The following is a 27,172-nucleotide window of genomic DNA, read 5'->3' as shown; positions in this document are numbered from 1 at the left end:
GCAACCAAGATGAACCACTTTGGGCCCCTGAGCAAGGCCCTTAACCCTAATTGCTCCCCTGTGTTTGCTCTCTCAGATGTAAGTCGCTTTGGATAAAAGTGTCTGCTAAATGAAGTAGTAGTAGCAGTAGTAGTAGTAGCAGTAGTAGTAGTAGTAGTAGTAGTAGTAGGAGTAGTAGTAGCACTTTTCACAGACAACGGAATGTCACAAGGCGCTTCACAAAAAATAAAACAACATCAATAATAACAGGAATAAAACACTACAATAAAAGTAGAGATACGATCGAAAAAAAGACAATACCGATAAAGACTCCTAGAATAAAAGTAGATAAAATCAACATGATGGTCATAAAACAACCCTCTCACTACTAATGTTTAAAAGCTTGGAGAAACAGGTGGGTTTTACGTTTGCTCTTAAAAGCATCGATGGAGTCCAAAAAACTTAGGAACGGCAGGAGATCGTTCCAGAGCCTCAGCGGCCGGAGCAGCAGGTAGTTTACAGCATCATCCACCCCAATCTTCAGCCTGTAGGCAAACTGCAGCGGGTCCACATCTGTCACTGCTAGCAACGGTAGCTGGAGGCCTAACTCATTGCTGGATGTTACCTAAACCTGGAATCCAAACTGCTTATAGTATTTTTCTGTTTTGACATGCTGCTATATCTTATCTCCAAATTGACTCACAATATAGACAAAAACACTTTTTTTGTTTTAGATTGCCGACTTAGCCTACATATTTAAATCATGCTTCTCATTTTGGTGGCTACGTCTGTGTAATCACCACGCATGGATGGCCACAGCCGGAATACACATAATTAGCTGAGGGATGAGTCTCTGAAAATTAAAGAGGAAATAAACATTAATGTATTTATATATTGTTCATTTTAGAAAAATTTGTGAAATAAAAATAATTAAAGCTGCAAGCAGCGATGAATGGGCCCTCGCGCGTGCAATTTTCACCAATAAAAGTCAAGGACTCAAAACTAAGTCCGATGACAACACCCACGACTCTCTATATCAAACCAATCAAAAGTCATGGCAGAAAATAGGAACTATCAAATATCGACCAATCAGAAGAAGGGGCGTGGCTAATTTGCACCAATTATGGTCAAGGACTCAAAACCATGTCCAATGACACCACCCACGAATCTTTATGTCAAACCATTCAAAAGTTATTGCAGAAAATAGGAACTATCACATATCGACCAATCGGAAGAAGGGACGGGGCTAATTCATGCCAATGAAGGTCAAGTACTCAAAACCGAGTTAGATGACACCACCCACGACTCTCTATGTCAAACCATTCAAAAGTTATGCCAGAAAATAGGGACTATCAAATATCGACCAATCAGAAGAAGTTTTCTAGGGGGTGCTGTCGAGACATTAGGCCACGCCCATTAATGCAAACCATTGAATATCAAATTTTTCGCCAGGCCTGGCTTGCGTGCAAAATTTGGTGACTTTTGGGGCACGTTTAGGGGGGCAAAAATAGTTAGGGTTAGGGTTAGGGTTTCCGACTCATTTCGTCGGAAAAATAACGAGAATGAGAACGAGAACAAGAACAATTCCTACAGATACAATAGGTTCTTCGCACTGTCAGTGCTCGGGCCCTAATTATGACACAAACATGAACATTCTTAAACTCCCTTTAAATGAAAGCTGGTCATTGAGCCTGCTTTCATACATCAGATAATCCGTGGTGGACCTTCTGTGAAACTAGAAAGTAGAAGAGCTGTAGAAAAGAGAGTGTGACTGACACAGTTAATGAGCTTGAAAAGACCAGTGTTGTTTTTGTCAACGATGACTATGACGAAATTATTTCGTTGACGCACCTTTTTTTCATGATGATAACGAGACGGTGACAAGCTTAACTTGGCTCTTTGATGACTAAAACATGACGAGACGTGTTTGAGTTTTCGTTGACCAGACGAGACTAGACGAAAATGTTAGTGGGTCAGACATTCAAAATGCATGACATTTCCGCCTGCCTTTGACATGTCTGTCAAAAATGTAAAAATATCAGCGCTGCAACCTGTCCTGGTTTGGTCACCTGGCCTCACCTGCAGCACCTGAATGCAACACGGCTGCGTCACAGTCACACAGTCCGGTAGGATGACGGAGCTGGCGGTAGTGTTGGTCGGAAACGACCAGATGATATATGGACATATTTTCAATATAATCAAGCAGAAAGAAAACAGAATGCATCTTAGAGGTAGACAGCGATAAATGTGGCCACAAACTAGGTGGAAAGAATACCAGCAATCTCAAGACCTGACCGCACCTGAAGACTCACCACTGCTGATATTTTTCCGAAGGTAAGTTACACCAAGTCCTGTTAACATATACATACAATGTTACTCGACAATCGGCCTGTGATCAATTTCATATGATCATTTGCTGACTTCAGTCTAATTTAGCTTGGTTGCGCTGCTAACCCAGTTTAGTTTAGTAGCTTGTGTGTGTGTTAAGGATGATTTATGGTTCAGCGTTACACCGACACAGAGCCTACGGCGTAGGGTCTGCGTCGATTTAACGCAGAACCGTAATTCAGGCTTTACTGGTACTCTGTGTGTAGTACATGACTGAATTTTGGTCGGGCTGCAAGTGTAATAAGTATCATATTGACCCATGTTTGAGTGACTGTCTGAAATGTAGACTAGAATATAGCATTTGAGACGTGTTGCTGTTCCCCATGTGTCTAAATGAACAGCACACTTCTTTTGTAAGTTAGCAGCTTGTTTAGCCATGTTTACTCAGTGACATGTGTCCACTGTGTGTGTTTGTTCCGTCAGCACGTTGCGATATGTTAAACTGGTCAGTTATATGTGCAGCTTTATCATACGTAGAGTCTGCTAGCTATGGGCTAAAACAGAATATACCTTTTTATTATTGTAAATATTGGTGAAAATACTTTCTTTTTTATCTTTCTATTGTAGTGGGTTACATAATTCACATAGGAACCCTCTGCGGGTTAATGTTGTTCCGCTCGGTTAGAGAGCGTGGTTGCGTCACGTCAAGCTTCCTGCTTTAAGTGTGTTGTGGATTAATGGCTGATGTTAATAAACGGCTAGCGCCTACCTTCAACATTTATACTCCGCCTCCGACTCCCGTACTTCGGCACCACACTGGTGACCCCGACGTCAGTCCCGCTGAAGACTCAGAGACTGAACCGAACATGGCAAACAACGCTGCTTTTCTGAAGTTGCCAGAGTTTTGGGAGACGTCAGCAGCAGCATGGTTCGCCCAGACCGAGGCGCAGTTCGCCCTCCGTGGCATCACAGATGATGATGCGCGCTATTACCACGTGGTCTCAGCGCTGGGGAATTCCACCGCAGCCAGAACAGTGAGTTTCATCACCGCCCCTCCAGCCCAGGATAAATATGCAGCTTTTAAAGCTTACCTCCTCAAGACCTTTGAGCTGTCGCGGGCAGAACAGGCTAGACGGCTGTTTGCAATCCAGGGACTTGGAGACAGTAAACCTTCCGGGCTCATGGAGATGATGTTAAGCCTGCTGGGTACAGAGGAGCCCAACTTCCTTTTCATTGAGTTGTTCCTCCGCCACATGCCTCCTCGCGTTCAGACAGCTCTTGCCAATACTGTTATTACGGAGCCCCGCGCCCTGGCCAAGGAGGCTGATCGTTTTTTCTTGGCTGCTCAACGTTGCACCCCGGAGGTGCTAGCCCTGACACGCAGCTATGCACCTGCGGGTGGCGACACGCCGACCAAGAAGGGACTCACTGCTGCTGACGGCGGTGCCAGCTCTGGTATGTGCTATTACCATGCACGCTTTGGCGCTAAGGCGAGCAAGTGCCATCCCCCCTGTACCTACACGGCGGGAAGCGACAAAGCCTGCGCTCAGTAGCGGCCGTGAGCGTGGGCACGACGAACCGGCTGTTGTTTATCAGAGACACCATCTCTGGGCTCAAGTTCCTCTGCGACACCGGCGCACAGAGGAGCGTGCTGCCGGCTACGGCGAACGACACCGCCGGTGGTTCCCAGGGTCCGCCACTGACGTCTGCAGATGACACCCCTATCCGCTCCTACGGCACGAGGACCGTGAACTTGTGTTTTGGGGGTCAGCAATTCACATGGGACTTTGTCACTGCTGACATCTCTTTCCCCCTCATCGGCGCTGATTTTTTGTGCGCACACGGTTTGCTGGTGGGACGGCCTGCAGTGGGCTCTCGAGCTCGCTCTCGGAGGGGGACAAGTACGAGATCCTCCTTGGTGAGTTTCTCAGCCTGACGGAACTCACTCGTCTGCTGCCATGACCAAACATGGTGTAGAGCACGACATCGTGACTGAGGGCCCCCCGGTCAATGCTAGGGCCCGGCGGCTCAACCCCGAGATGTTCGAGTGGGTCGTCAGCGCCTGGCAGCCGCTCGCCTTTTTCAGCCGCCAGCTGACCCCCAGGGAGCGTAAATACAGTGCGTTTGACAGTGAACTCCTGGCCCTCTTCCTGGCGATCCGCCACTTCCGTTTCCTACTGGAGGGCCGTAAGTTTACGGCTTTCGTGGACCACAAACCCATTACGTTCTCCATGACGAAGGTGGCTGAACCGTGGTCTGCCCGCCAGCAACGCCAGTTGTCATTCATCTCCGAGTACACCACCGACGTCCGACACGTCTCCGGCAAGGACAACATGGTCACGGACTGCCTCTCCAGGGCGGTCGTAGAGGCCGTTCAGTTGGGTGTCGACTACGCCCGCATGAGCGCGGACCAGGCCTCGGACCGCGGGATCCAGACCCACAGGACCTCCGACACCGGGTTACGCCTGGAGGAGGTCGCGGTCCCGGTGTGGTGTGACCTCTCTCCTGGACAACCTCGACCGCTGGTTCCTGCTGACTGGAGACGGAGCGTTTTCGAGGCGGTGCACAATCTCTCTCACCCTGGCAGGAATCTGACGGTTAAGTTGGTTTCTCAGAAGTTTGTGTGGCAAGGGCTGAAGAGAGACGTGAGGGCGTGGGTCGACACGTGTGTGGCCTGCCAGCGGGCTAAGGTGCACTGTCACACCAGGGCCCCCTTTGAAACCTTCACTGTTCCGGAGCGGAGGTTCGACCACGTTCACATCAACCTGGTTGGGCCGCTGCCTCCTTCGCAGGGCTTCACCTATCTCCTCACGGTGGTCGACAGGACGACTCGTTGGCCCGAGGCCATTCCTCTCTCCTCGACAGCCTCATCCGACGTGGCCCGTGCATTCATTGGGACGTGGTTGCACGCTTCGGGACCCCATCCGACCTCTCCTCGGACCGCGGCCCGCAGTTTACTGCGGAGCTGTGGAACGCGGCCGCGGACGGTTTGGGAGTCAAGCTACACCGCACCACGGCCTACCACCCCCAGGCAAACGGCCTGGTGGAGAGGTTCCACCGTTCGATGAAGGCACCCCTCCGCGCGAGCCTGACGGATGGCAACTGGGTGGATAAACTCCCGTGGGTCCTGAGGTGTGCCCCTAAGGAGGACCTGCAGTCCTCTTCCGCTGAGTTGGTCTACGGGCAGACCCTGCGAGTCCCGGGGGATTTCATTCCGAGCGCTACTGCCCACTGGTCGGCAGCCAGGCAGCGTGCCACCCTGCTGGAGGCCGCTGGGGCGTTCACGCCCGTCCCTACATCACAGCACGGCTCCCCCGCCTTCAGGGTGCCCCCCAGTCTGCAATCAGCGGATTTCGTGTTCAATCGCACGACGGGCCGTTTAGGGTCCTGCAGCACGGGGATAAGAGCTTGGTTGTGGGCATTGGCGGCAGGCCTGAGACTGTCTCTGTTGATAGGGTTAAGCCGGCCCACGTGGATATTTCCCGGCCATTGGAGTTGGCGCAAGCCCGACGTAGGGGCCGACCCCCTGGACCCTCTTCCCTGCCCCCGGTTGAGAGGCCTGCGCCGCTGTGGGCACGTTTGCCCCCCAGCCCTGTGGGTGGTGCAGCCACACCTTCGACCCCTCCCTCCTCGGCCCCTGTTTATCGTACCCGTGGTGGTGGGGCCGTTGTTCCCCCGAGACGAGGGGATTTTGACTATGGGTGAATTCCGGGGGAACTGGGGCCTGTACTACGAAGCAAGTTCAACATATCCAGGATATCTTTTCCTTATCCAGATTCACTAAGCGGGACAATTGCAATCACGCTAAGCGGTCACACGACGGTGGTTATCAACTCGGTATATCAACCCAGGTTTCTCCAATCTGGATATGAGCGCGTGCACATAAAAGGGGCAGTGTTTTCAGCGCATGACCAATCGCAAGCATGGAGAAGTCCGCTGTCAGAGCCGCTTATTTCAGTAGCGAAGAGCAAACAATAATTTTACGGAAATATGATGAGTATAGGCATATAATACAGGCAAAAAGCAACACAGTTGCAGCTGCAAAATGCAGGAAAGACAGCTGGCAAAAGATCGCTGACTGTATAAATGCGTAGGTTCATAGGGATATAAACATATATTTGAATATTCTGGGAATCTTAATCTTAAACTGTAAACCATGATCAGCAATATTAAAATAATAAAAGGCTTGCAATATTTCAGTTGATTTGTAATGAATCCAGAATGTATGACATTTTTTTTGTTTTTGTGTTTGCATTACAGAAAATCACAATATTCTAATTTTCTGAGACAGTCCTGTATATATTGGTTCTATAACTATTGTTGTTGACCGATAACTTGTGCTGATGCTGTACCAAAGAATTGGATTTTTTTATTTATTTTATTTAATTTTTTATTTTTTCAGGAGGGGGGTATTTAGTATTTTAAAGTGACTTCTCAGAATGTTCGAGGGACGAAATTGAAAATCCCTTTTTTGCTATCCCCTTACAAATGCATCTTCTTTTTCATTTCTTCTTGATTTATTTATTTAATTGGTATTAGTTTTGGATTGACTGTACATCGGATTTTGGGTGATGATTTGTTTTATTTATTCATTGATTGATTTATTTTTTATTTTCTCCTCCACCTCTTTTTTCTTTTTTTCCTTTTTTTTTTGGATCGTTCATACACAGGTACTCATCAGGGAAAGCAAAGGGGTTTTGGTGGTCCCTGAATACGCGTTCTCTTCGGAGGGATCCTCTCACGATCCGCGCACCAAGCTCCACTAGATTCTCTTCGAAAGGGCATGCCATTTTCCAAGAGAGCTGATTGGTCAGTGGGCGGTGCTTTTACACCCGGCGATCTGTATCTCGAACATAACCTGCTCCGGAGCAGGTTAGCGGTTCAGCATAAGTTACCATGGCGATGTGCCCCGCTAAGAAGTGAACCACCGTCGTAGTCCTGAAAACCCAGGGTTAAACCTGAAGTTACCTCGGCCCCTGGTGTAGTGGGTTACATAATTCACATAGGAACCCTCTGCGGGTTAATGTTGTTCCGCTCGGTTAGAGAGCGTGGTTGCGTCACGTCAAGCTTCCTGCTTTAAGTGTGTTGTGGATTAATGGCTGATGTTAATAAACGGCTAGCGCCAACCTTCAACATTTATACTCCGCCTCCGACTCCTGTACTTCGGCACCACACTATCTTTTTTTTTTTTTCAGGCCGGAGCTTCAGGAGCTGCTTGCTAGCCTGCGGTCAACAAAACTACCCAGCTGGTCATCCGGCTGCTGCTTCCACCTGCCTGTGTGGATCTGCTGTGCTGCTGATAACCTGGCCTGCCCCCCCGACCAGCCCAGTCTGGCCACTGTTTGGCTTAAGGCTTTTCTCCCACTAGGGGAGTTTTTACCTGCCAGTGTTTATGTAATAATTGCTCGGGGGTTTATGTTCATGTTCTGGGTCTCTGGAAAGATCCTAGAGACAACTTCTGTTGTAATAGACGCTATATAAATAAAGTTTTCATCGACTAAAACTTGACTAAAACTATCATATATAGAAATGACTGAAATGTGACTAAAACTAATAAGCATTTTCATCCAAAAGACTAAGACTAAGACTAAATCTAAAAAGGCTGCCAAAAACAACACTGGAAAAGACTTACTATTTTGAAACATTAATTCTGAATATCTGGGCTACCGGCTGCCCTGCAAGCTTGATTCCTCACCAGAAATAGGCTCCAACACTCAAGGTTGATGCTTCCCTAGATAGTCAGTGGTGAGACAATTTCTACCTCGGACACATAGCTTCACTGTAAACTAACCGATCAACGTGCAGCTTATCCAATATTCCCTCTGTCAACAACCAGTCATTGCTAGCCTATTTAAATATTCATGAGCACACCAAAACAGCTTCTTATAAGAGGGCCATTCACCAAGATTGTATTAGGGTGTAAAATTGATGTAGGCAATTAATGGACAAAACAACATTATACCCTATCTAGAGATCTCATAAAACTAATTAAAACAGCCAATTAATGCATTCTAACGATCTAAGTTTAAACATTCACGTGCTTGAAATACTACTGTTCATTATATGCCATATTGTTTTGGCACAAGTGAATAACTACATTAAGTTCAATACTATTTTCATGCAGGCGCATGTTCTCATATTGTTGCTTATACTTGGGTTGGACTTGACTCTGACTCGACTCTTGACTTCCTATACTGTTTGCTTTGCTTTTACTGATTTCTTTTGCAGTGGTAAGAAGTGCACAATTTTCCATTCGTTAAAAAAAAAATGTGAAGGAGATGATGGGGACCACCTCAAACTTCAACCATCATGAGAATTCATCCACTATATACTAAGTGCTATAATGTTTTTATCTCAGTTTATGGCAGGGGAAAAGCAGAGGGGAAAACTTTATCACTGTCATTGGAGGGTTTGCTGCAGTTATTTCCACAGTTAAAACTCATTTTGGTTGTATTTTTTTATAGTGCTACTAGTCTGTTACTTCTATACAAAGCTGCAGCTGTGGCTTGGTGTAAAAACGGCTCTAACTGCAACATTTGCACAGAAAAATTGTCACTACTCGCTATAGTCAAATGGTGCTTTTCAGTGAAACAGTGTATTTGTGAGTCGATGTAAATTTAGTGAATTTCACTGTTAGTTGCTTCAGACAAAAAAAAAAAAGAAGCTTATTACTAGGCTATAAGATTGTTAATTCAGCTATCAGAAAAGATGTGACACAAGGGTTAAGAAAATTTGTCGTGTGTGCTTTAAAACATCCAACAGCATGTTTTAAAAGTTAACAGCTGTGCAGTTTGGATTGGACTTGACTCGGACTCAACTCAGGTTTTTCTTTAAAGACTTGTACTTGATTCCGAGTCAAGTCGAAGACAAATATATAACTTTTATAAGTTTGGCTGCTTGTCAAATTTCAGAGGCCAATATTTACAAATTTGAATGGCTGATGTTCAGCAAACATTACAGGCTCATTCACAATTATGTGGAATTAAAGGTATAGTCTGTGATCGTATTCAAAAACATTTATTGTTATACTGGGTGAAATGGTCCTTCCATCCTGAGAGTAGCCAGTGAATAATGTGTTCAGAAAAAGGAAAGAAAGAAATCCGACCTCTCTCCAATCTGTTACTTGCGCTCCGAATGAAACGAATTGGTCAGAGGACCAAAGGCTTGACAGGGGGGAAAGAACCAATCAGATGCCTTCATTTAAAGCCCCGCCCACGCCCCCCTCAGTCCCATGCGCGCACTCGTCTCTCTGCTTCCAGCCTGCACTCTGCTTCCAGCCAGCCTCCAGCCCCCGTGTCCGCTCCTCGGCTCGGAGTGTCCCAGTGTAACCACCCCCCCCCCCCCTCGCTCCTCCAGACCGACTGGCAACCACGGCCTGACATCGGATGGCCCCCGCCGAGCCCCGGCTTCACCGCCGGCTCGCGGTCGGGCGGTCACGTGGAATGCTCGCCCTGCTAAAAAAGCTAAAAAAAGAAAGCCAAAGTGCGATTCTGCGGCGCAGGTTGTCCGCTACTGGGGATCCGCTACTGGGGACCAGCGCTCCGCTACTGGGGGCCCATACTGGGGGGTCCGTGGCAGACCCCCAGTAGCGGAGCGCCGGTGCGCCGGTGCCGGCTCTGCAGGCACGGCTACGCCGTAGGGTACGGCGTAGCCTACGGCGTAGGGTACGCAGCGACGCGCACCATTCTGCGTTGGTGTAACACGGAACCATAAATCAGCCTTACGGCGTACCCTATGCCATAGGCTCTGCGTTGGTGTAACGCGGAACCATAAATCAGCCTTCAGTGTGTGCTCTGTGTGCTGTTCTGAACTTCTCTGTTGTGCTCATTTTACTGGGACGTCGGGTCCCTCTGCCGAGACACAACTTTCGCGGTATGTGTTCATTGTTGTGTTTAAAAATGATGCGCAGTGCCCACCCAATCAGAAACGGTACAGATATTCTGTGATATTTTTTTATATTTATAAAAAAATAGAATTATAAAAAACTAAAGGATCCCCATAACTTTGACTGGGTGGGCAGGACGCATGTTTGGGTGGGACCCCCCCACCCCCCTCCTGCCCCCCCCTAAAACCGGCCTCGCTTACAGGTGAATGAGACATGGGGTAGTTTTGTTGAAAATGTGCTGTCCAAAATGTCCTGGAAAACTGGACTCCTGCAAATGCGCGTTCCCCAAAGTTTGTGGGGGCGTGGCTTTGGACGGAGCGCTGACGGGAGGGGGAGGAGGGGGCAGGGCTTAGAGGAGGTGCCACTTTCAAATCTTGCTAGCTCTCCAAAATCAGGGACCATACCTTTAAGGTAGGACATTTTTAAACCAAATGCAAAGTAGGGAATGACTCAATTAACAAGTTAAAGATGTTTTTGCTCACATTCTGCTTGTTAAGGGTGATAACCTGACTTTTCTTCTTTCCTTTGATTGAAGGTATTTTGTCAATCCGATTTCTGTTTCCTCTGTCTTTCTAGTAGTGAGGGAAATTAAGTCAGGTTTTTAGGAGAATCGTTCACTTTGTGAGACAAGCACCAAATTTTGCATGAACATTGCCTAGTACCTACTTATGCAGAAAAGCCCGTTAGCCACCTGAAAATCCAAGCTGGCGGCCATTTTTCAAGATGGCTGTCTTATGAAAGCTAAAACAAGGTTGTCAGTGTAGAACTTGAATTGCTGAACATATTTTAATGCTCTCTTTATCCAAATGCATGTGTTTTGGCATAACAAATTCTATGATGTCAATACAAATGAAATATGGCTTCCAGTTTTCAAGATGGTGGACCAATTTTGACTAATATTATCTGTTTTCTGTTGCAATTCGATCAGAAATGAAGTTTCTAAATTTTAACCGGATAAACCGGATAAAAATAAAAAAAAAAAAAACATTTATAAAAAATGTTTATGATGATCGCCGATCTACAAGCTCATAATGCGATGTGACACGTTGTGAGCTTGTAGATCAGCTGTTTTCACTATTTTGGGTCAAATTTATCTTTTGGGTCAGGGTCAAAAAAGTTTGAGAACCACTGAAAGTGCTTACAATGTCACAGTCTGACCTGGGTGTGGGTGTGTCTAGTTCTGCTCCCTGCCTGTAAAGTGTGAACACCTGCATCCAATCACTGGCAATCATGCCAGCAGTATTTAAGCCCCAGTCTCACACCAGTCTTTGCCAGATTGCCTTGTGTGTGTACTCCAGGCTCTCCAGCGGTTTTTCAGCCAACTTTTTGAATTCATACTGACCCTTGCATTTGCACCGTTTTTTAGATTTAGCCGTTGACTGTACCTTTGCCTTCGTTCATTGACCCTTTGCTTGTCCACGGTTAAGATTTTTGCCTGCTCCATTCCCCCTTTCCCCCACCATTAAAACCTGTTGAGTGTCTTTTGAGACCTTTTATCAAGTTGGTAAAAGGATTCCCCCTCTCTCAGCATAAACATCCTAAATGTATTAAAAATGTCCACTTCTAATCCACTAAGTTCTGCAGTTCAAACTGACTGGAGAAAGTGTTGTCTCTGTCAGACTGATAAAAAGGAAGAGTTAAAATCTCCTCCAACTCATTATGCATGTAATCCTGAAAATGATGGTTATTTTATGATTGCCACAAATGTACCACTCTTTAAGGAAATTAACCAGCTGCCAATCAGATTCAACCTGTCCCGATTGGATGATGGAAGTGGCATAGAAGAAACTCTCAGAAAAAATGTAGCAAAATATCACCAAAGCTGTCGTCTGATGTTCAGTAACAGCAAGCTTGAGCGTGCTAGAAAAAGGGAAGCTGACATTCAGAAAGACCCTGTTGAGGGGCACACAAAATTGCACAGGACATCACTTGAAGTGCAGCGGTGTTTCTTGTGTGAAAATATGGAACCTGTCCCTGAACTACGTCAGGCAATGACTATGCAACTGAATGACAGACTTAATCAGTGTGCTCGTAACCTTAATGATGGTAAACTTCTGGCTATATTAGGTGGTGGAGATGTAGTGGCACAGGAGTTGAAGTACCATCGCTCCTGCCTAACAGCCCTATACAACAGAGAGAGGGCTGTTAGCTGCTGAGAAACAAGACAAAAGCAGCCCGTCTCCAGAAACAGAGGTTCTACCATTTGTTTTGTTTTTCCATTTGCTTTTGTGGCAGCCATTTTGGAAAACGTAAGCCATATAGTTTTTTTTTTGCGTGGCGAACAGGCTTTTTTGAAAAAGTAGACCTAGAACATAATTTGTGCAAAATTTGGCGCTTGTCTCACAAAGTGAACGATTGTTTCACTAATGTGCCTGGCTATAGTTGCAATGTTATAAAACAAACAAACAAAAAAGGTGGGACAATATACTCCTCTGAGAGACTCCCTCCGTGTGCATCCTTTCCAGACAGAATTGCTGAAGAACTTTAGAGAGGACCAAAATTGATCAAACTCTTAAAATTAAAAGCCAATGAAAATTAAAGCTGCGCACCCTTAAAGGCATCATGGCCAAGAAACTGAATTTATCGGAAGCTGATCAATTATATGCTAATGCTCCAAATCTGCTTGGCTCCCAGTAACCACCACCTGTTAATACATTTAAATTTTTAATGTCTTTATGTAAAGTGTATCATATTTCCAGGTGGAAGGACTCCTTAACTATTTGAGTCCCTGGGTCTTTGCTCAACAGACCTGTTAAATTAATTGTCCAAGACAACTGGGAAACAATGAACACACAAAATAAAGAATTTTGTGGTCTAAAAACAGACAAAAACGGTGTAAAGGCTGTAGTTTTTATGTCAAAGTGATCTAATGATTATCTTAGCTGTGTATTTAGTGTCTTACAGTCCATTGCAGTTGGGTATTTTGTGTGCTTGACACACACACACACACACACACACACACACACACACACACACACACACACACACACACACAAAAACTGCCTTCAAACAAATCTGAAAGATATTTCTTATATGCACAGTATGTGTTAAAATAAGGGCCTATATCCCTCTGCTTCTTGACTGAAAATAAATATTGTTCAATACTTTACAGAGACATTTAAGATCATTAAACCTCAATAGTCACATGATCTGAAGTGAAAACCTTTTTTCTTTGCATTTAAATCAAATCCGTATGCACTGTTAATCTGTTGGGGAAGAAATTGCTTCCAGTTTTTCGGCAGTGATCACTCTGTAAATGTGAAGCCCATGAAATGTTTAAAGCAAAGTCTAGTAGCATTCTTGATCCTCATGAGGTCTTTTACATGGGTATCCCTGCCTTTGATGGTCTATCTGAAGCTGTGGGGCTGCACTAGTGTCCCAGTGGGTGTGTTGTATAGGCATACCATATGTAATGAGTTCCGCTAGCAGGACACAGGGACATCTCTGATGTAGACTCAGAAAGACTTTCATTTCTGCTGAGTCGTCCCCAAAAATCCCCAGTAAAGAAATACCCCAGTGACTAGGGTTGCTACCTCTGACATTTACAGCTTCTTTTAAAAAATACATTTTGAGCTAATAACCTCTCGAATTCATACTGAAATCATATTTAGACTTTTTGGCTAAACATCACACACATTCCATTTGTAATATACTCTCCTTTTGTATTTATTAGTCGCCCACCTGACAGTAAATGTCAGACTTTAGAAGTGTCCTGCAGGGTTCAGCTGCCGTGTGTGTACAAACCCAGGAGAGGAATTTTAAAGAAACGCAAAGGTTTAGCTAATAAAAAGGTGTGACGATTGTTCTACTTAGAGATTTTTAAAAAAGAATAACTGTTTGCCTCTGTTTTCTTCCAAAGCAGGATTGGTTTTTGTTTAAAATATTATTTTTTGCAAAAATGTTCTTTCATTTCCAGAGCAAACATTTAGACTGGGAGGCGTCATGTGGTTTTGATGACTATTTTTCCATTTTAGAAACTCTGAAACATCCTATGTTTGCTTGAAAAGGATAATCAGCTAACCCATGAAAAGTTGATGAGCAAAATGAGTAGACGCATATTTACCATGCAGAGAGACTCATTAGGGACCCAATCCCAGTGATGAGTCGTGTGAGGTGGCAAGCACCTGCCTTCTGTCTGAGCCATGCCTCTTTATTGCACCCACTTCTATTTACTCACTCTTAAATTATTTTGGGCCTTTAGTTGACAAAGATAAATGGAGGGATTAATATATATTGGACTAATCTGGAGGCTTGAAGCGGGGGGTTGCAGAAAGCTTGGATAGTATTTCCCTCAGGTAACCAAACACAGGCCTACTGGATTAGGAGCCATTTGCAGTAAGGCTTAGCCAAGATCCGAAGCCATTAGCAGAACATGGCTGTTGGAAAAATGAAGGAGAAGAAAGAAGCTTTGTAATTGCTTCACACTGATTATAATTCAAAGATGCTCCATAATATATGACTGAACTCACACGGCAACATACATGATTCTTGTGAAGAATATGGCTTCAAACAGGAATTCAACTAAACCAAACAACTAAATAATGATGATAATCAGGAATTATTTAATTTGGATCTTTAATACTAAGACTTATAGCTACAGTAGTTGCTGTTCCAAACGTATGCTAAGTGACAGGTTGCTTTTTACAAAAACTAGCCCCTCTGTCAAAAAGCATAGCAGTTTTATTGTGTAGCGCTTTAATGTCAATAAAGATAAATAAAAAAAACTGATAAAAGCAGCTGATGTTCTGTCATGGCTGATAAGATGGGGACACCCATACCAAAAGAGTCTGAATAAATGCTTGAATAAATAATTAGCATTTGATTTCAAGATCATTCAATCTGAGTGAGATTAAACATATTTGTTACATGTTACAAACATTCCTAATCCCTGTTGCAACTATTCCATGGAGTATTAAAGCAAGTTTCAGCATTTTACTTTTTGGCTCAAATAATAATCCTGAATGTAATGCTTTATGAAATAACATTGTAAAGGTGGGGTTGATTAACATACATAAGAAAATGTAGCATTTCAAACCTTGGTTGACCTAGTCCAACTGCTCTTATACCCACTCTGTATTTCTATGCTGGTACCTTATACTTTTACACAAAAATAGTCCAGTTTCCTCACAAAATTATACTGAAGCATAAAAACGTAAGCCTGAAAAAAACCCACCGCACTTTGAAATGAAAGAGCTGGACAAGACGGCTTGTTGGTGAGCAGAGCTAGCTGGTCAAGCTTATTAAAAAAGGAAACAACAACCAGGTAAGGAGGTTCAGTTGGAAGCATTTTCCTTTTTTCTGCAATGAAATTTACATTTGCTCATTTACATCATGAAGTCTATAATAAAATCTACCTAAGTCAAGATGAATAAATGTGGATGCTTTGCATGTTGAGACCTTACATTTTCCCAGAGGCAGTACTATTTATATCCCCTGTGGCAAGACTAAACGTTTCAAAGGTTAATTTGCAAGTACTTTGCCAACTGCTGACCACTAATTCAGATATAAAGCAGGCCTTTTTAAAAGCAAATCATGTTTTAGTAGGAAAAGCAGCAGGTATTAATGATGTATCTGTTTTATTCAAACTACCTTATGAGCCACAACAGTGTTACAGTAATCCATCTTACATGACAAAATCCTGCAACTGAGTTCAGCTAATTGAAATTCAGCAATCATTTTCATACAATTTTGACTTTTTCCTTCTCTGAACTATCAGCGTGTTAAAAAGGCATAACATCCATCCATCCATCTATTATCTACACCCGCTTTATCCTTTGCAGGGTTAGTTTAGTTAGTTTTTTAGTTAGTTAATATTTATTTCGGTCAATCACAAACAAAAATCAACAAACAAGATAACAGGTTTTTCCCTGGTCAACATTGTGATTATTTGACCGAAAAGGTCTGGGCTTGAAGCATAAAGCTTATCTTGCCCACTTTTTAACTGAATAGAATATACAAAAATGGGTCATGGGAAAAGGTATAACAACCACTCTAAAAAGCTTCTTATATCAAAATGATATGAAGGGAGAAACTTCCAACGTCCATCCATACATTTTGCTCCATTTATCCAAGGTCGGGTCGCAGGGGTGGTAGTAAGCAGGGTGGCCCAGACCTCTCCACGGTCACTTCATCCGGCTCATCTGGAAGGATCTCATGGCATTCCCAGTCCAGCCGAGAGACATAGCCCTTCCAGCATGTCCTGGGTCTCCCCCAGGGTGTCCTCCTAGCCATACGGCTCAGCTCCTCCTATACCACAGAAAAAAATCCACCTATCAATTTCCTGCTCCATTTTTCCCTCACGCTTGAAATCCTCCACTTGAGACAGTACTTAATTCCCGATCTGGAGAGGGCACTCCACCTTTTTCTGACTGAGGACCATGGTCTCAGATTTAAAGGTGCTGATTCTCATCCCAGAGACTTCACATTTGGCTAGGAAACGCTCCGGTAAGAGTTGCAGGTCTTAGCCTGATGAAGCCAACAGAATCACATCATCTGCAAAAGCAGAGACCCAATTCTAAAGTCACAAAACTGGACCCTCTTCGCTGTCCGGCTGCACTTACAAATTCTCCCCATAAGAGTAATGAACAGAATCGGTGAGAAAGGGCAGACTTGGCAGAGGCCAGCCCCCACGCGAAACGAGTTTGACTTCAGCGGACAATGTGGACCAAGTTCTGACACCAGGATAGACCGGACAGCCCGTGAAAGGGATTCTGGCACCCCATCCTTCCAGACTGTTCCCCACAGTAGTCCCCGAGGGACACGGTTGAATGCCTTATCCAAACCCACAAAGCACATGTTGACTGGTTGGCTAAACTCCCATTGCCTTTCCAGGGCCCTGCCATTCCATGTCCAGGATAAAAACCACACTGCTCCTTGGGCCGCTGGATGGCACAGTGGTTAAAGAAAGCAGCCCATGCCCTGCATTGGTCGCAGGTTTGAATCCCAGCCTGTGGCCCTTTGCTGCCTGTCGTCCCCATTTTCTATCTCTAACCCTTTCCTCTCTACACTTCAAATAAAGGCCACTTGGGCCACAAAATCTTAAAAGAAAAAAAAAAAAAACTGCTCTGCAATCCAAGATTCAACTATCCAGGAAGACCCTCCTCTCCAAGACCTCTGAATAGACCTAACCAAGAAGGCTGACGAATGTGATCCCTCTGTAGTTAGAAACACCCTTCTGTTCCCCTTCTTAAGGAGGGGGACCACCACTCTATTCTGCCAATCCATGCCCATGTGATGTCGCACAAGCATGTCAACCAAGACAGCCCCAAAACAACCAGAGTTTTAAGGAACTCAGGGCGGATCTCATCCACCTCTAGTGCCTTGCCACCATGGAGTTTTTTAAACACCTCGGTGGCCTTAGCCCCAGACATATGAGAGCCCACTCGAAGTTTGAAGGCTCTGATTCCTAGTAGGCATCCCGATTGGACTTATGAGGTCTTCAAAGTATTCCCTCCACTGACTCACAACATCCCAAGTCGAGGTCATTCTCCAAACTCCTCCCATGCCCAGGGTTTTCCCTCTGCAACTACCGAATTCATGTTCTGCTTGGCCTGCCTTTTTGGCCTCTGGAGTCCCACAGGCCATAAAGGTCTTAAGCCGAGGACCACCAACCCGACGTCGCCCGCCGTCGGCCAACATCTGTGTCGCCTTGTGTCGCCTGTGTCGGGCTCAAAAAGAAGCACTTGGACACACCGCAAAGACGACACCCAACGGCCAACTAGCACGTACGTTCTGCGCAGTCTGCGTTTCAATTTGCTGCAATGTTTTTGGAGAAGAGCAGCCGGTCCGGGGCAGAGCAGCAGCTCACATACAGACGTGATCGCCAGGTCAACCTGCCGTCGTCCCGGGGAGAAACCTGCAGCTCTGTGGAGAATTACTGGCTGAAATAAATCATTAAGGAAGATAAATGTTGGTTTAATAGATGAAATCTAACAGTTGTAGCTACGCCTGTTAAGAAATTTGCTCCGAAGATTTCGGGATTTCCGCCTGCCTGCCGGCTCGGGAACTGATTTATGGTTTTGCGTTAAATCGACGCAGATCTGAACAGCCAATCACAGAGTGAGCTGTTTGACCGATGGCCGACACCGATTCGACATGTCGAATCGGCTGAAAAGCTGACGACGGGCTGCCGACCTGTGGTGACACACCGGGAAAACTAGGCCGACAGACGCGCACCGACGCTCATCGACGGCCTGACGGCCGACAGCCGGCTTGGTGTGTCAGGGCCTTTAGAGGCCTCCTTCTCCAGCTTGACGGTATCCCTAACCACTGTTGTCCACCAGCGTGTTTGGGGATTAACGCCACGACAGCTACCCACAACCTTATGGGCACAGCTCCGGGCAGCTGCCTCAACAATGCCTTGAGTCGTGGAACATGGTCCACTCAGACTCAATGTCCCACGCCTCCCCTGGGCAACTCAGAATACATGTATTGGGTAAAAAACACCACTCAAACACATAACTGTCCCCAATGGGACTGCAAGTGCAAAGAAAGTTGCATGAGAATGTGAACTTTATATGGTTTGTGTCCCCCAAAAATCCCAGTGAGTATCTTGGTCCTGGTTTAATTTCAGCTTTGGTCTTGTAATAAATGTTTCAGGCGGTCCCTTTAGGTACAAATGAGGCAGAGGAAGGTGTTACCAATAACAATCTTTATTTAGAACATTTCATTAGGCAGCCTGCTTCAGAACCTGTAAAGGAGCCAGGATAAGTCAGCGGAGTCTCCAAGGGCGGGACTACCCCACTGCTTACTGTTCATGTACGTGAATTGGGGGAAGAACCAAACACTGGCAACCACTACACACCACTAGGGCACAGCAACAACACACCACTCCAAGTCTTAAGACCAGCTCTCACAGCAAGCTAGGACACTGCAAACCCCCCAAGTATCACAAGGGTAAGCAGAGGGCAGCACCCAACCTTCAAACTCCTCCTGTTCTCCCTGATTCCTCCCCAAACAGGATTCCCCACTGGCTGTGGCTAAAAACACTAAGATCACTCAACCATTCACACTCAGACATACACACTTAGAAAAAGGAATTTAAAAGACTTAGCTTCCCAGAGGCTCGAGACCCTCCCCCAGGGTCTGAGCTTAGCGCTGGTCTGGCACAAAGAAGTCTCTCTCGTTCACCAGCCCAGTGCAGCGAGGTCTCCGATTGCGGCCGGAAGACCTCTTCCACAGCTGGAGAGGGGATAATGGCTCCTAGATGGACCCCGCTAACTCACTTCTAGCCCTGCCTGCGCAGCAACCTTGCCCTACAGCCCCACTGACTGTCTTCACCGCCGGCAGCCCTAACCAGCTGCGATCGGCACCCTCCCCGCAGGATTAATTGAGCCAGAAACAGTTCGCTTGGCTGGGCTAAGCCCAATAGCAATCACCAAGCTCCTCTCCAGACACACCGTTCCACACTGACTGAGCTCTTTTAAAAGCTGACCTCTTGCAGCTCACCTCTTGCCACACAGGTGCTGCCACTCAGGCAATCAGGGCTCTGCAGCAGCACTACTGCTGCTGCTCCTCTCCTGTTCTCCCCATAAACCCACCAAACTTCACTACACTCTCCCCTCCCTTAAAGTTGACTCGTCCCCGAGTCAGGAAATCTCATAATCCCGCGCCCACACTGGGGGTCTTCTCTGTCGCTGAGGGCGCGGGTCCTGGGATCTCTGCTCCAAACTGCCACTTTGTGCTCCCTCCTGGTTTGGCAGAGGCCCCTCTGCTGATGCTGGAAGCTGGTGGCCACTTGACATCCCCTCCTCTGCAGCTGCTTGTCCTCCCTCCTTGGGGTCGTTGGCTGGCATCCGAGGGGGTGATGGTCTCTCTGACGGATCCCTCTCCCGTTCCAATGTGGCCATCGGCTCTGGTACACGCCATGGAACCCAAGTGGAATGGCTACTCACCTCTGGCTGACAGACTGGCCTTTTCCCCCTTGGTGCTGCTTGCCCCACGGGCCTGGCCATTTCTGGTACGGGAGAAAGACAGGGTTTAAGTCTATTGAAATGCACCGTCATCTCAGCCCCACCATCCACTAGCTTCAGCCGATACAAGACATCTGTCAGTCTTTCCACCACTCTGTAGGGCCCTTTGAACCGCCTCTGCAACTTAGGACAGATACCCTTACGCCTGGCCTTAGAACGGACCCACACCAGCTCCCCCTCAGCATAATACTGGCATTGGGCCCTAACATCGAATGCCTCTTTCTGCCTCCCTGATGCCTTGGTCTGGTGTTTTCTTACTGCCCCAAACACTGTCGACAATGTGTCCCTTAACCGAGACACATAGTCTGTCACGTTTACAGCACTTCCCCTTTCCCCTACATCTAACATGATGTCTAGGGGAAGCACCATCTCCTGCCCAAACACCACTTTAAAAAGGTGTAAATCCAGTACTGGAGTGAACACTGCTCCTATATGCCAACATCACATATGGCAAGAGTGCATCCCAGTTCATTTGATTTTCTTCCACAAATAGGGAAAGCATAGAAAGCAAGGTGCGATTAAACCTTTCAACCATCCCATCAGACTGCGGGTGGTAAGGCGATGTTCGGGTCTTTTGGATATTTAACAACTGGCACATTTCCTTGAACAAGATAGACTCAAAATTTCGCCCTTGATCTGTATGCACGGTGCGAGGGGCTCCCAGTCGACAGACCCAACCCTCCACCAAAACCTTAGCCACAGTCTGTGCCTCCTGATTTGGGATGGCAAAGGCCTCTGTCCACTTAGAGAAATAATCCCCGATAACTAAGATGTACTTATTACGACTTGCCGTCTCTGGCAATGGCCCCAAAATGTCCATTGCCACTCATTCAAAGGGCCTTGAAACTGTTAACTGAAGGGGGGCACACGGCAGTGGACCACTCAACTTACGGGAGCCGCAATCCTTACACTCTCTACACCAACGTCTCACATCGTTAAACCAGCCGGGCCAATAGAAGCGGTCCTTGACTTTGGCCTGCATCTTCTGTATACCCAAATGACCCGCCGTCACAGAGTTGTGTAGCCGTTTCAACACCTTAGGGACTAAAGAACTTGGGAGCACTACCTGCACCTGTTTAGCCGCATTTCGCCTGGCGGTGGTTTTGGATACACAAAAGAGGAAAACATCTCACAGAAAAACTAAATTGTGTTTGAGTTCACCTCTTTCATAAAGCGGAATAAACAGCTGGGACAACATGGACCTGGACTCAATGAAGTATGCGGATTTGCGAAGCCTCGCTAAGGAGCTCGGGGTGAAGGCGAATATGAAGGCTGATAAACTCCTGAAAGCCATCAAACAGCACTATGAAGAGGAGAAGCAGGAGGAGAAGGAAGTGCAGGGACACGATGGTGATACCGTCCCACATGAGGAAAATGTTGCTCAGGAAAATCCCAAGGAAGAAGTCTGCGGCAGCGGTGCGTTTGTGAACACGCGGCGCGGGAGGGGGCCCGGCACCAAGAGGAGGGTCACTGAGGCCAAGTCCAGCGCAGAAGCACCACAGGTTCACAAAGAGGCATGCACCAGTGCGAAGAAGCGAAAGGTGTCCTCTGACAAGGACTCTGGAAGCATTTCAGAAGTTTCCAGCGAGGAGCAGCAGCCTGACGTGAAGGATGAAGCTCCTGTTCCGGTGGAAACAGAAAAGCCAGCAAGAGTGATCAAGGCGGGCAGGATCCCTCGCTACCAAGGACTCCAGCAGAAGAGGATGACGCTGAATCCCACCACTGCCACCAGTGTAATAAATGTTTCAGGCGGTCCCTTTAGGTACAAATGAGGCAGAGGAAGGTGTTACCAATAACAATCTTTATTTAGAACATTTCATTAGGCAGCCTGCTTCAGAACCTGTAAAGGAGCCAGGATAAGTCAGCGGAGTCTCCAAGGGCGGGACTACCCCACTGCTTACTGTTCATGTACGTGAATTGGGGAAGAACCAAACACTGGCAACCACTACACACCACTAGGGCACAGGATTAATTGAGCCAGAAACAGTTCGCTTGGCTGGGCTAAGCCCAATAGCAATCACCAAGCTCCTCTCCAGACACACCGTTCCACACTGACTGAGCTCTTTTAAAAGCTGACCTCTTGCAGCTCACCTCTTGCCACACAGGTGCTGCCACTCAGGCAATCAGGGCTCTGCAGCAGCACTACTGCTGCTGCTCCTCTCCTGTTCTCCCCATAAACCCACCAAACTTCACTACAGTCTTCTTGTTTGAAGTTTGCATGTTCGTCAAAGTTGTTCAAAGTGCAAGGCCAGGCTATTTTATATGTATAATTACAATACAATACAATTAAGAAACAAAGGCAATTCAAAGTGCTTTACAAAGGCATTGACATGAAAGAATGATGGAAAAAGACCATAATAATACAAATTAACTATATAATAAAATCTTAAAAAATAAATTTTGACGGAAAAAAGAATAAAACAGAGCATAGAATAGATAAGTAAAAACAGTGCTCTGTGCAGTGTTTTCCATCTACCGTAACTTTAATGTGTCTAGAGTTGGAGTACATTTTATACCATCTGTGCGCAACATAGCAGCTAAATGCATATTCACCTTGTTGGTTTCTAACAGCCTCCCTGGGCCTCTCAGGGTCCTACATGGTGTGTATTTTTGTGTATTTTTGTTTTTTAGATATTGTAGCAACCTCGTGCTACCGGAGGTCACCAGACAGGACAGAGGACACAGGGTTTCGTGGAGGAATTCGTAATTCTTTTATTTGCACCCAGACACACGTGAACCAGCACCTTCAGCAGCTCAGTGTCCCCTGTGAGCAGAACCCTTTGCTGGTGTGCAGCCGCTGTTTAAATAGCCAGGCAGGGTGAAGAGATTGAGCTGAACTAGGCGCCACTTGTGTGCTGCTCCCCGCAGACCACGGCCAATCCTCCACCCTGCCACACACCCCCATCGCCCGACTCAGACCGGGGACCATCCGGCCTAGCCAACCCCCCCCCCCCTCGGAGCGGGAGAGGAGGCGAGGGACCCCTATCTGAGCCCCCGTGCCTGAGGCCACCAGGTCCCTCTGGACCGGGACCAGCGCATCCAGGACCGCCTCCGGGACCGGCCCATCCAAGACCGCCTCCGGAACCGTCGCGTCCAGGACTGCCTCCGGAACCGCCGCGTCCAGGACCACCACCGGAACCGCCGCGTCCAGGACCGCCTCCAGGAACGGTGCGTCCAGGACCGCCTCCGGAGCCGGCGCTTGGCGGCCTCCAGCCTCCGCCTCACGGCCTGCCGGCTGTTGCGCCTCCAGTGCTGCGGTCTGCCCCTCTGCCTGGCTCTGCATCAGGGCTGCCAGGTTCGCCAGCACCTGCGCCAGCTTCTCGAGGGTCCGATCCCCGCATTCCTCCTTTATCCTGTGGGGTCGCACGTTGGGTGCCACTGTAGCAACCTCGTGCTACTGGGGGTCACCAGAAAGGACAGAGGACACGGGGTTTCGTGGAGGAATTCGTAATTCTTTTATTTGCACCCAGACACAGGTGAACCAGCCCCTTCAGCAGCTCGGTGTCCCCTGTGAGCAGAACCCTTTGCTCACAGGTGTGCCCAATAAGCTTAACCAAGCGCCACCTGTGTGCTGCTCCCCGCAAACCACGCCCAATCCTCCACCCTGCCACAGATATTTTTGTGTCTCTAGCAGCCTTTATTTTGAAAGTAGCTAGACAGGAATCATGGGGTAGCCACAAGGGGAAGACACACAGAAAAGAGTCACAGGCTGGGAGTTGAACCTGCAGGAGGGCAACAGCCTCTGTATATGGTGTGCCCGCTTAACCTTCTGAACTACCTGGGACCCACCTGGTCTGTATTCTACAAGAAAATCAGAAATGTATTCTGGCCTAATATTGTTTATTTATTTGTAAACTAACAACAACACTTGAAAGTCTATTCTTTAGGGTAAGGATCTAAAAACAGTAGCAATGTGTTCACTTTTCCTAGTTCTTGTTAGAACTCTGGCAACAGTATTCTGGATGAGTTCAAGTTGTTGAGTTGTTGTATTTTGTTTGTTTGTTGTTGTTTTTTGGGAATACCTGACAGAAGAGCATTACGATAGTCAACTCTGCTGGAGATGAAGGCATGGATGAGCTTATCTAGTTCTGCTCTGGACATCAGATCACTGACTCTTTATATTTTTTTAGGTGATTAAAAACCATCTTAGTCAGACCCTCAATGTGGTTGCTGAAGCTTAGGTCTGAGTCCATTAAAACTCAAAAATGTCTAACGCGGCTTTTTATCAAGAGCCCTTTGTACTCAAGCTGGGCAACAACTTTTATTCTTTTAATTTTGTCACCAAATACAATAGTATACACTATTTCTTGCTCAGTACAGCAGAGGTAGACTCCAGCCACCTGCCTGTGACCCTGAACAGGATAAGGCAAGTATGGGTAAAAGCTAAAATGTCCTACAGATCTGTTGGGAGAGGAGCTGTTGCAATACATCATATTAACCACAAGATGGTGCTACAGAATTGAAAATATGGCCAAAGTTACACTGAAGCACTAAAATACTCAAGATAAGTCTGTAATACTATCAGACTAAAGCTTGTTTTAACTGATATGAAGTTGATATTGCACGTCTAGACACCGAGACGTCTCCATTTTCCTTGTGACTTTTTCTGCTAATTACAGCCATTGTAAAAGAAGTGCTATAAAACAGCAGCCAGCTGGTGATAAGGAGTCCTCACATCTAGCAGGTGGTGCTCTGTAGGTAACAGTGAGATCCCCCTCACAACCAGCCAGTTATGGCTTTATTGCTGCACACATCCCCTTCATATCTGCCTGCTTCCCAGCCGCATCCAGGTAAAACCACCTGTCGGAACAACGATAAGACAATAACAGGGATCATATTTAGCGATAGCAGGCAAACACTGCCTATGACTCTGGTAATAATAATGTGCAGTGCTTGTTTAGTTCTGTGTGTGTGTGTGTGTGTGTGTGTGTGTGTGTGTGTGTGTGTGTGTGTGTGTGTGTGTGTGTGTGTGTGTGTGTGTGTGTGTGTCTGTGTGTGTGTGTGTGTGTTTTGACAGAGAAAAATATAGCATATTAAGTCAAATTAAACATGCAACTGTATAAAAGTTACACTTGAGGGCAGTGTTGATCACTATAAGATTTTAAATCATCTTTTTACTTGATGTTTATTTTGAAGACATTATTTTAATGAAAAAATACATATCTTTGGGAATATTTTGAAATTAAAGAACAGATTTTTTTTTTTTTTTTTTTTTAATGAGTTACAATCCGATGCTGTGAGTGATATCACCTGCAGCATCCAAGCAGGGAAATTTGCATCAAGCAGATATGGCTCATGTTTTGCAAGGCAATCACAGCTGGAATTGTACACAACACTGGTTGTCTCGCAGAGGCTGCTTTTGGCTTTGCGGTTGAACAAACAGGGCAAACTGATTATTTTTGCTGTGATTTACCAACATGCCACTGAGATCAACAGATAAACAGACAGCTTTTGGAGTGCTCTACTTTTCAGAGTGATGTGCGGTAGGTTTGAGGATCTTTGTGCAAACAGCCTTTTTATGACAGTGAGAGTGAGATGAGTGGCTTCAGACACTACAAGCCAGACAACTCATCAAACAAACATACGAAAGGCACTGAGTACACTCACTCTCTACTACCTGACTTGTGTTATTAGAGAATCTATTGACATTGGTATCGGATTAGAGTTTTCTATCAGTAAATATAGTGCTAATAAAGTCTTTTGACAATTTTAAGTTCGGAGGTGTGCATTATACGCAAAACAAATATGCCTATGGTCTAATTAATGAAAGTATTTCACCATACTACAGTGTAGTGTGAATGTGCACTCTGCATTTTTTCCCATCTTGTCAATATCCATTGAAGATTACAAGCTGCCGACTTAATTTCTGTCTTGACACTTGTATTATTAAGAAACATTACGTGTTTGTACAGTGCACAGGGAGGTTCCATTTGTTTATATATGGGCTTTCGCACCTTTTAACACCTTGCTAGGTGACTCAACTTGCTATGTGTTAAACCTGGAGAGTCTGCACAACTGCCAGCTGCAGAGTGCAGCCTGGCAGCAACCTCGGTGCTAATCTCCCTTTCTACAGTTTTCTTTCAATCATTTTGCTTTATTGTTTGTTAAATGTGAAAGTTGATGAATGATTATTTTTGCACACTGACACCTTTCAAATCCCTCAGCATGTCTTATCTCAAGATAAAAAAGAGCCTCTGTTGATGGTTGAAGTGGATGCAGGTGCACATGGCTGGGAGAGAGCAAAGCACCGAGACTCAGACCACAAACATGGTCTATGTACCTTAAAGAATTGTGCTGTGAACTTAACTCTGTGCGATAATTCAAACTAAAATAGTCTAGTCTAGTTTTCAATGTTTATTCTATGAAAGTGATTGTAACAGCGAGCTCAAAGCAAAACAGCATCAGTTTTGCAGCAGCACCAACTAACAAAGTCAAGAAAATGCTGCAGAATTATCATTAAAGCATCGTTGCAGGGTGTACTATCATCCAAATAAGTGTCTAAGCATGAGTACCTGTGCTGCAGATGTCAAAAGGCCAGACAATGGCAACCCAGCTGTCTTGCAACAACCAGTTGCATCTGATGATGCTGGCTCATCAACATCATTCCCCTCATATCCATAAACGGGTGTTTCGATGCATCTTTTTAAGTGTTTAACCAAATTAGGAGTCAAATGAGCAACAACAGCTGCTAAACGTTAACGTCAAAATATTTTTTCCAGAGACGGGACATAAAAAGATGTGACCGCAGATTCAAATGCTAAGCTTTCCTTTTCAAATGCTGGATTTAAAATGTATCCATCCTTGGGATGACTATTGTGAGGAATAGTAAAATATAATTCACGGAATCACTATCTATTTCCATATGACATAAGAATGATAAAAGACCTACAAGCTCATGCAGATGATCTGACAAGGAACGGTGGTTACAGGGTGTTTCACAGGTCCGTGCACTTGAAAACACCCTGTAGCACGGTCAGTCTTGCGGTCTGCCATTTTATATGTCGGTAAG

At 45.9% G+C, this 27,172-nt stretch overlaps 1 protein-coding gene across 1 annotated transcript; it reads left to right on the top strand.

Moving 5' to 3' along the window:
• The first annotated feature begins 21,275 nt into the window (after window positions 1-21,275).
• Window positions 21,276-21,935, top strand: LOC133462167 (nucleolar and spindle-associated protein 1-like). The gene has a single exon (XM_061743307.1). The coding sequence runs from the start codon at window positions 21,360-21,362 to the stop codon at window positions 21,933-21,935; it is 576 nt and encodes a 191-aa protein (XP_061599291.1). The 5' UTR covers window positions 21,276-21,359.
• The last annotated feature ends 5,237 nt before the right edge of the window (window positions 21,936-27,172 follow it).

Source organism: Cololabis saira, chromosome 16 (genome assembly GCF_033807715.1).
Source record: "Cololabis saira isolate AMF1-May2022 chromosome 16, fColSai1.1, whole genome shotgun sequence".
Classification (NCBI taxonomy): domain Eukaryota; kingdom Metazoa; phylum Chordata; class Actinopteri; order Beloniformes; family Belonidae; genus Cololabis; species Cololabis saira.
The sequence above is the reverse complement of the archived record's forward strand: the minus strand, read 5'-3'. Positions and strand labels throughout refer to the sequence as shown.

Bases quoted from the DNA above. Each gene is read 5' to 3' on its own strand.
- LOC133462167 (XM_061743307.1), top strand. From the start codon at position 21,360: ATGGACCTGGACTCAATGAAGTATGCGGATTTGCGAAGCCTCGCTAAG.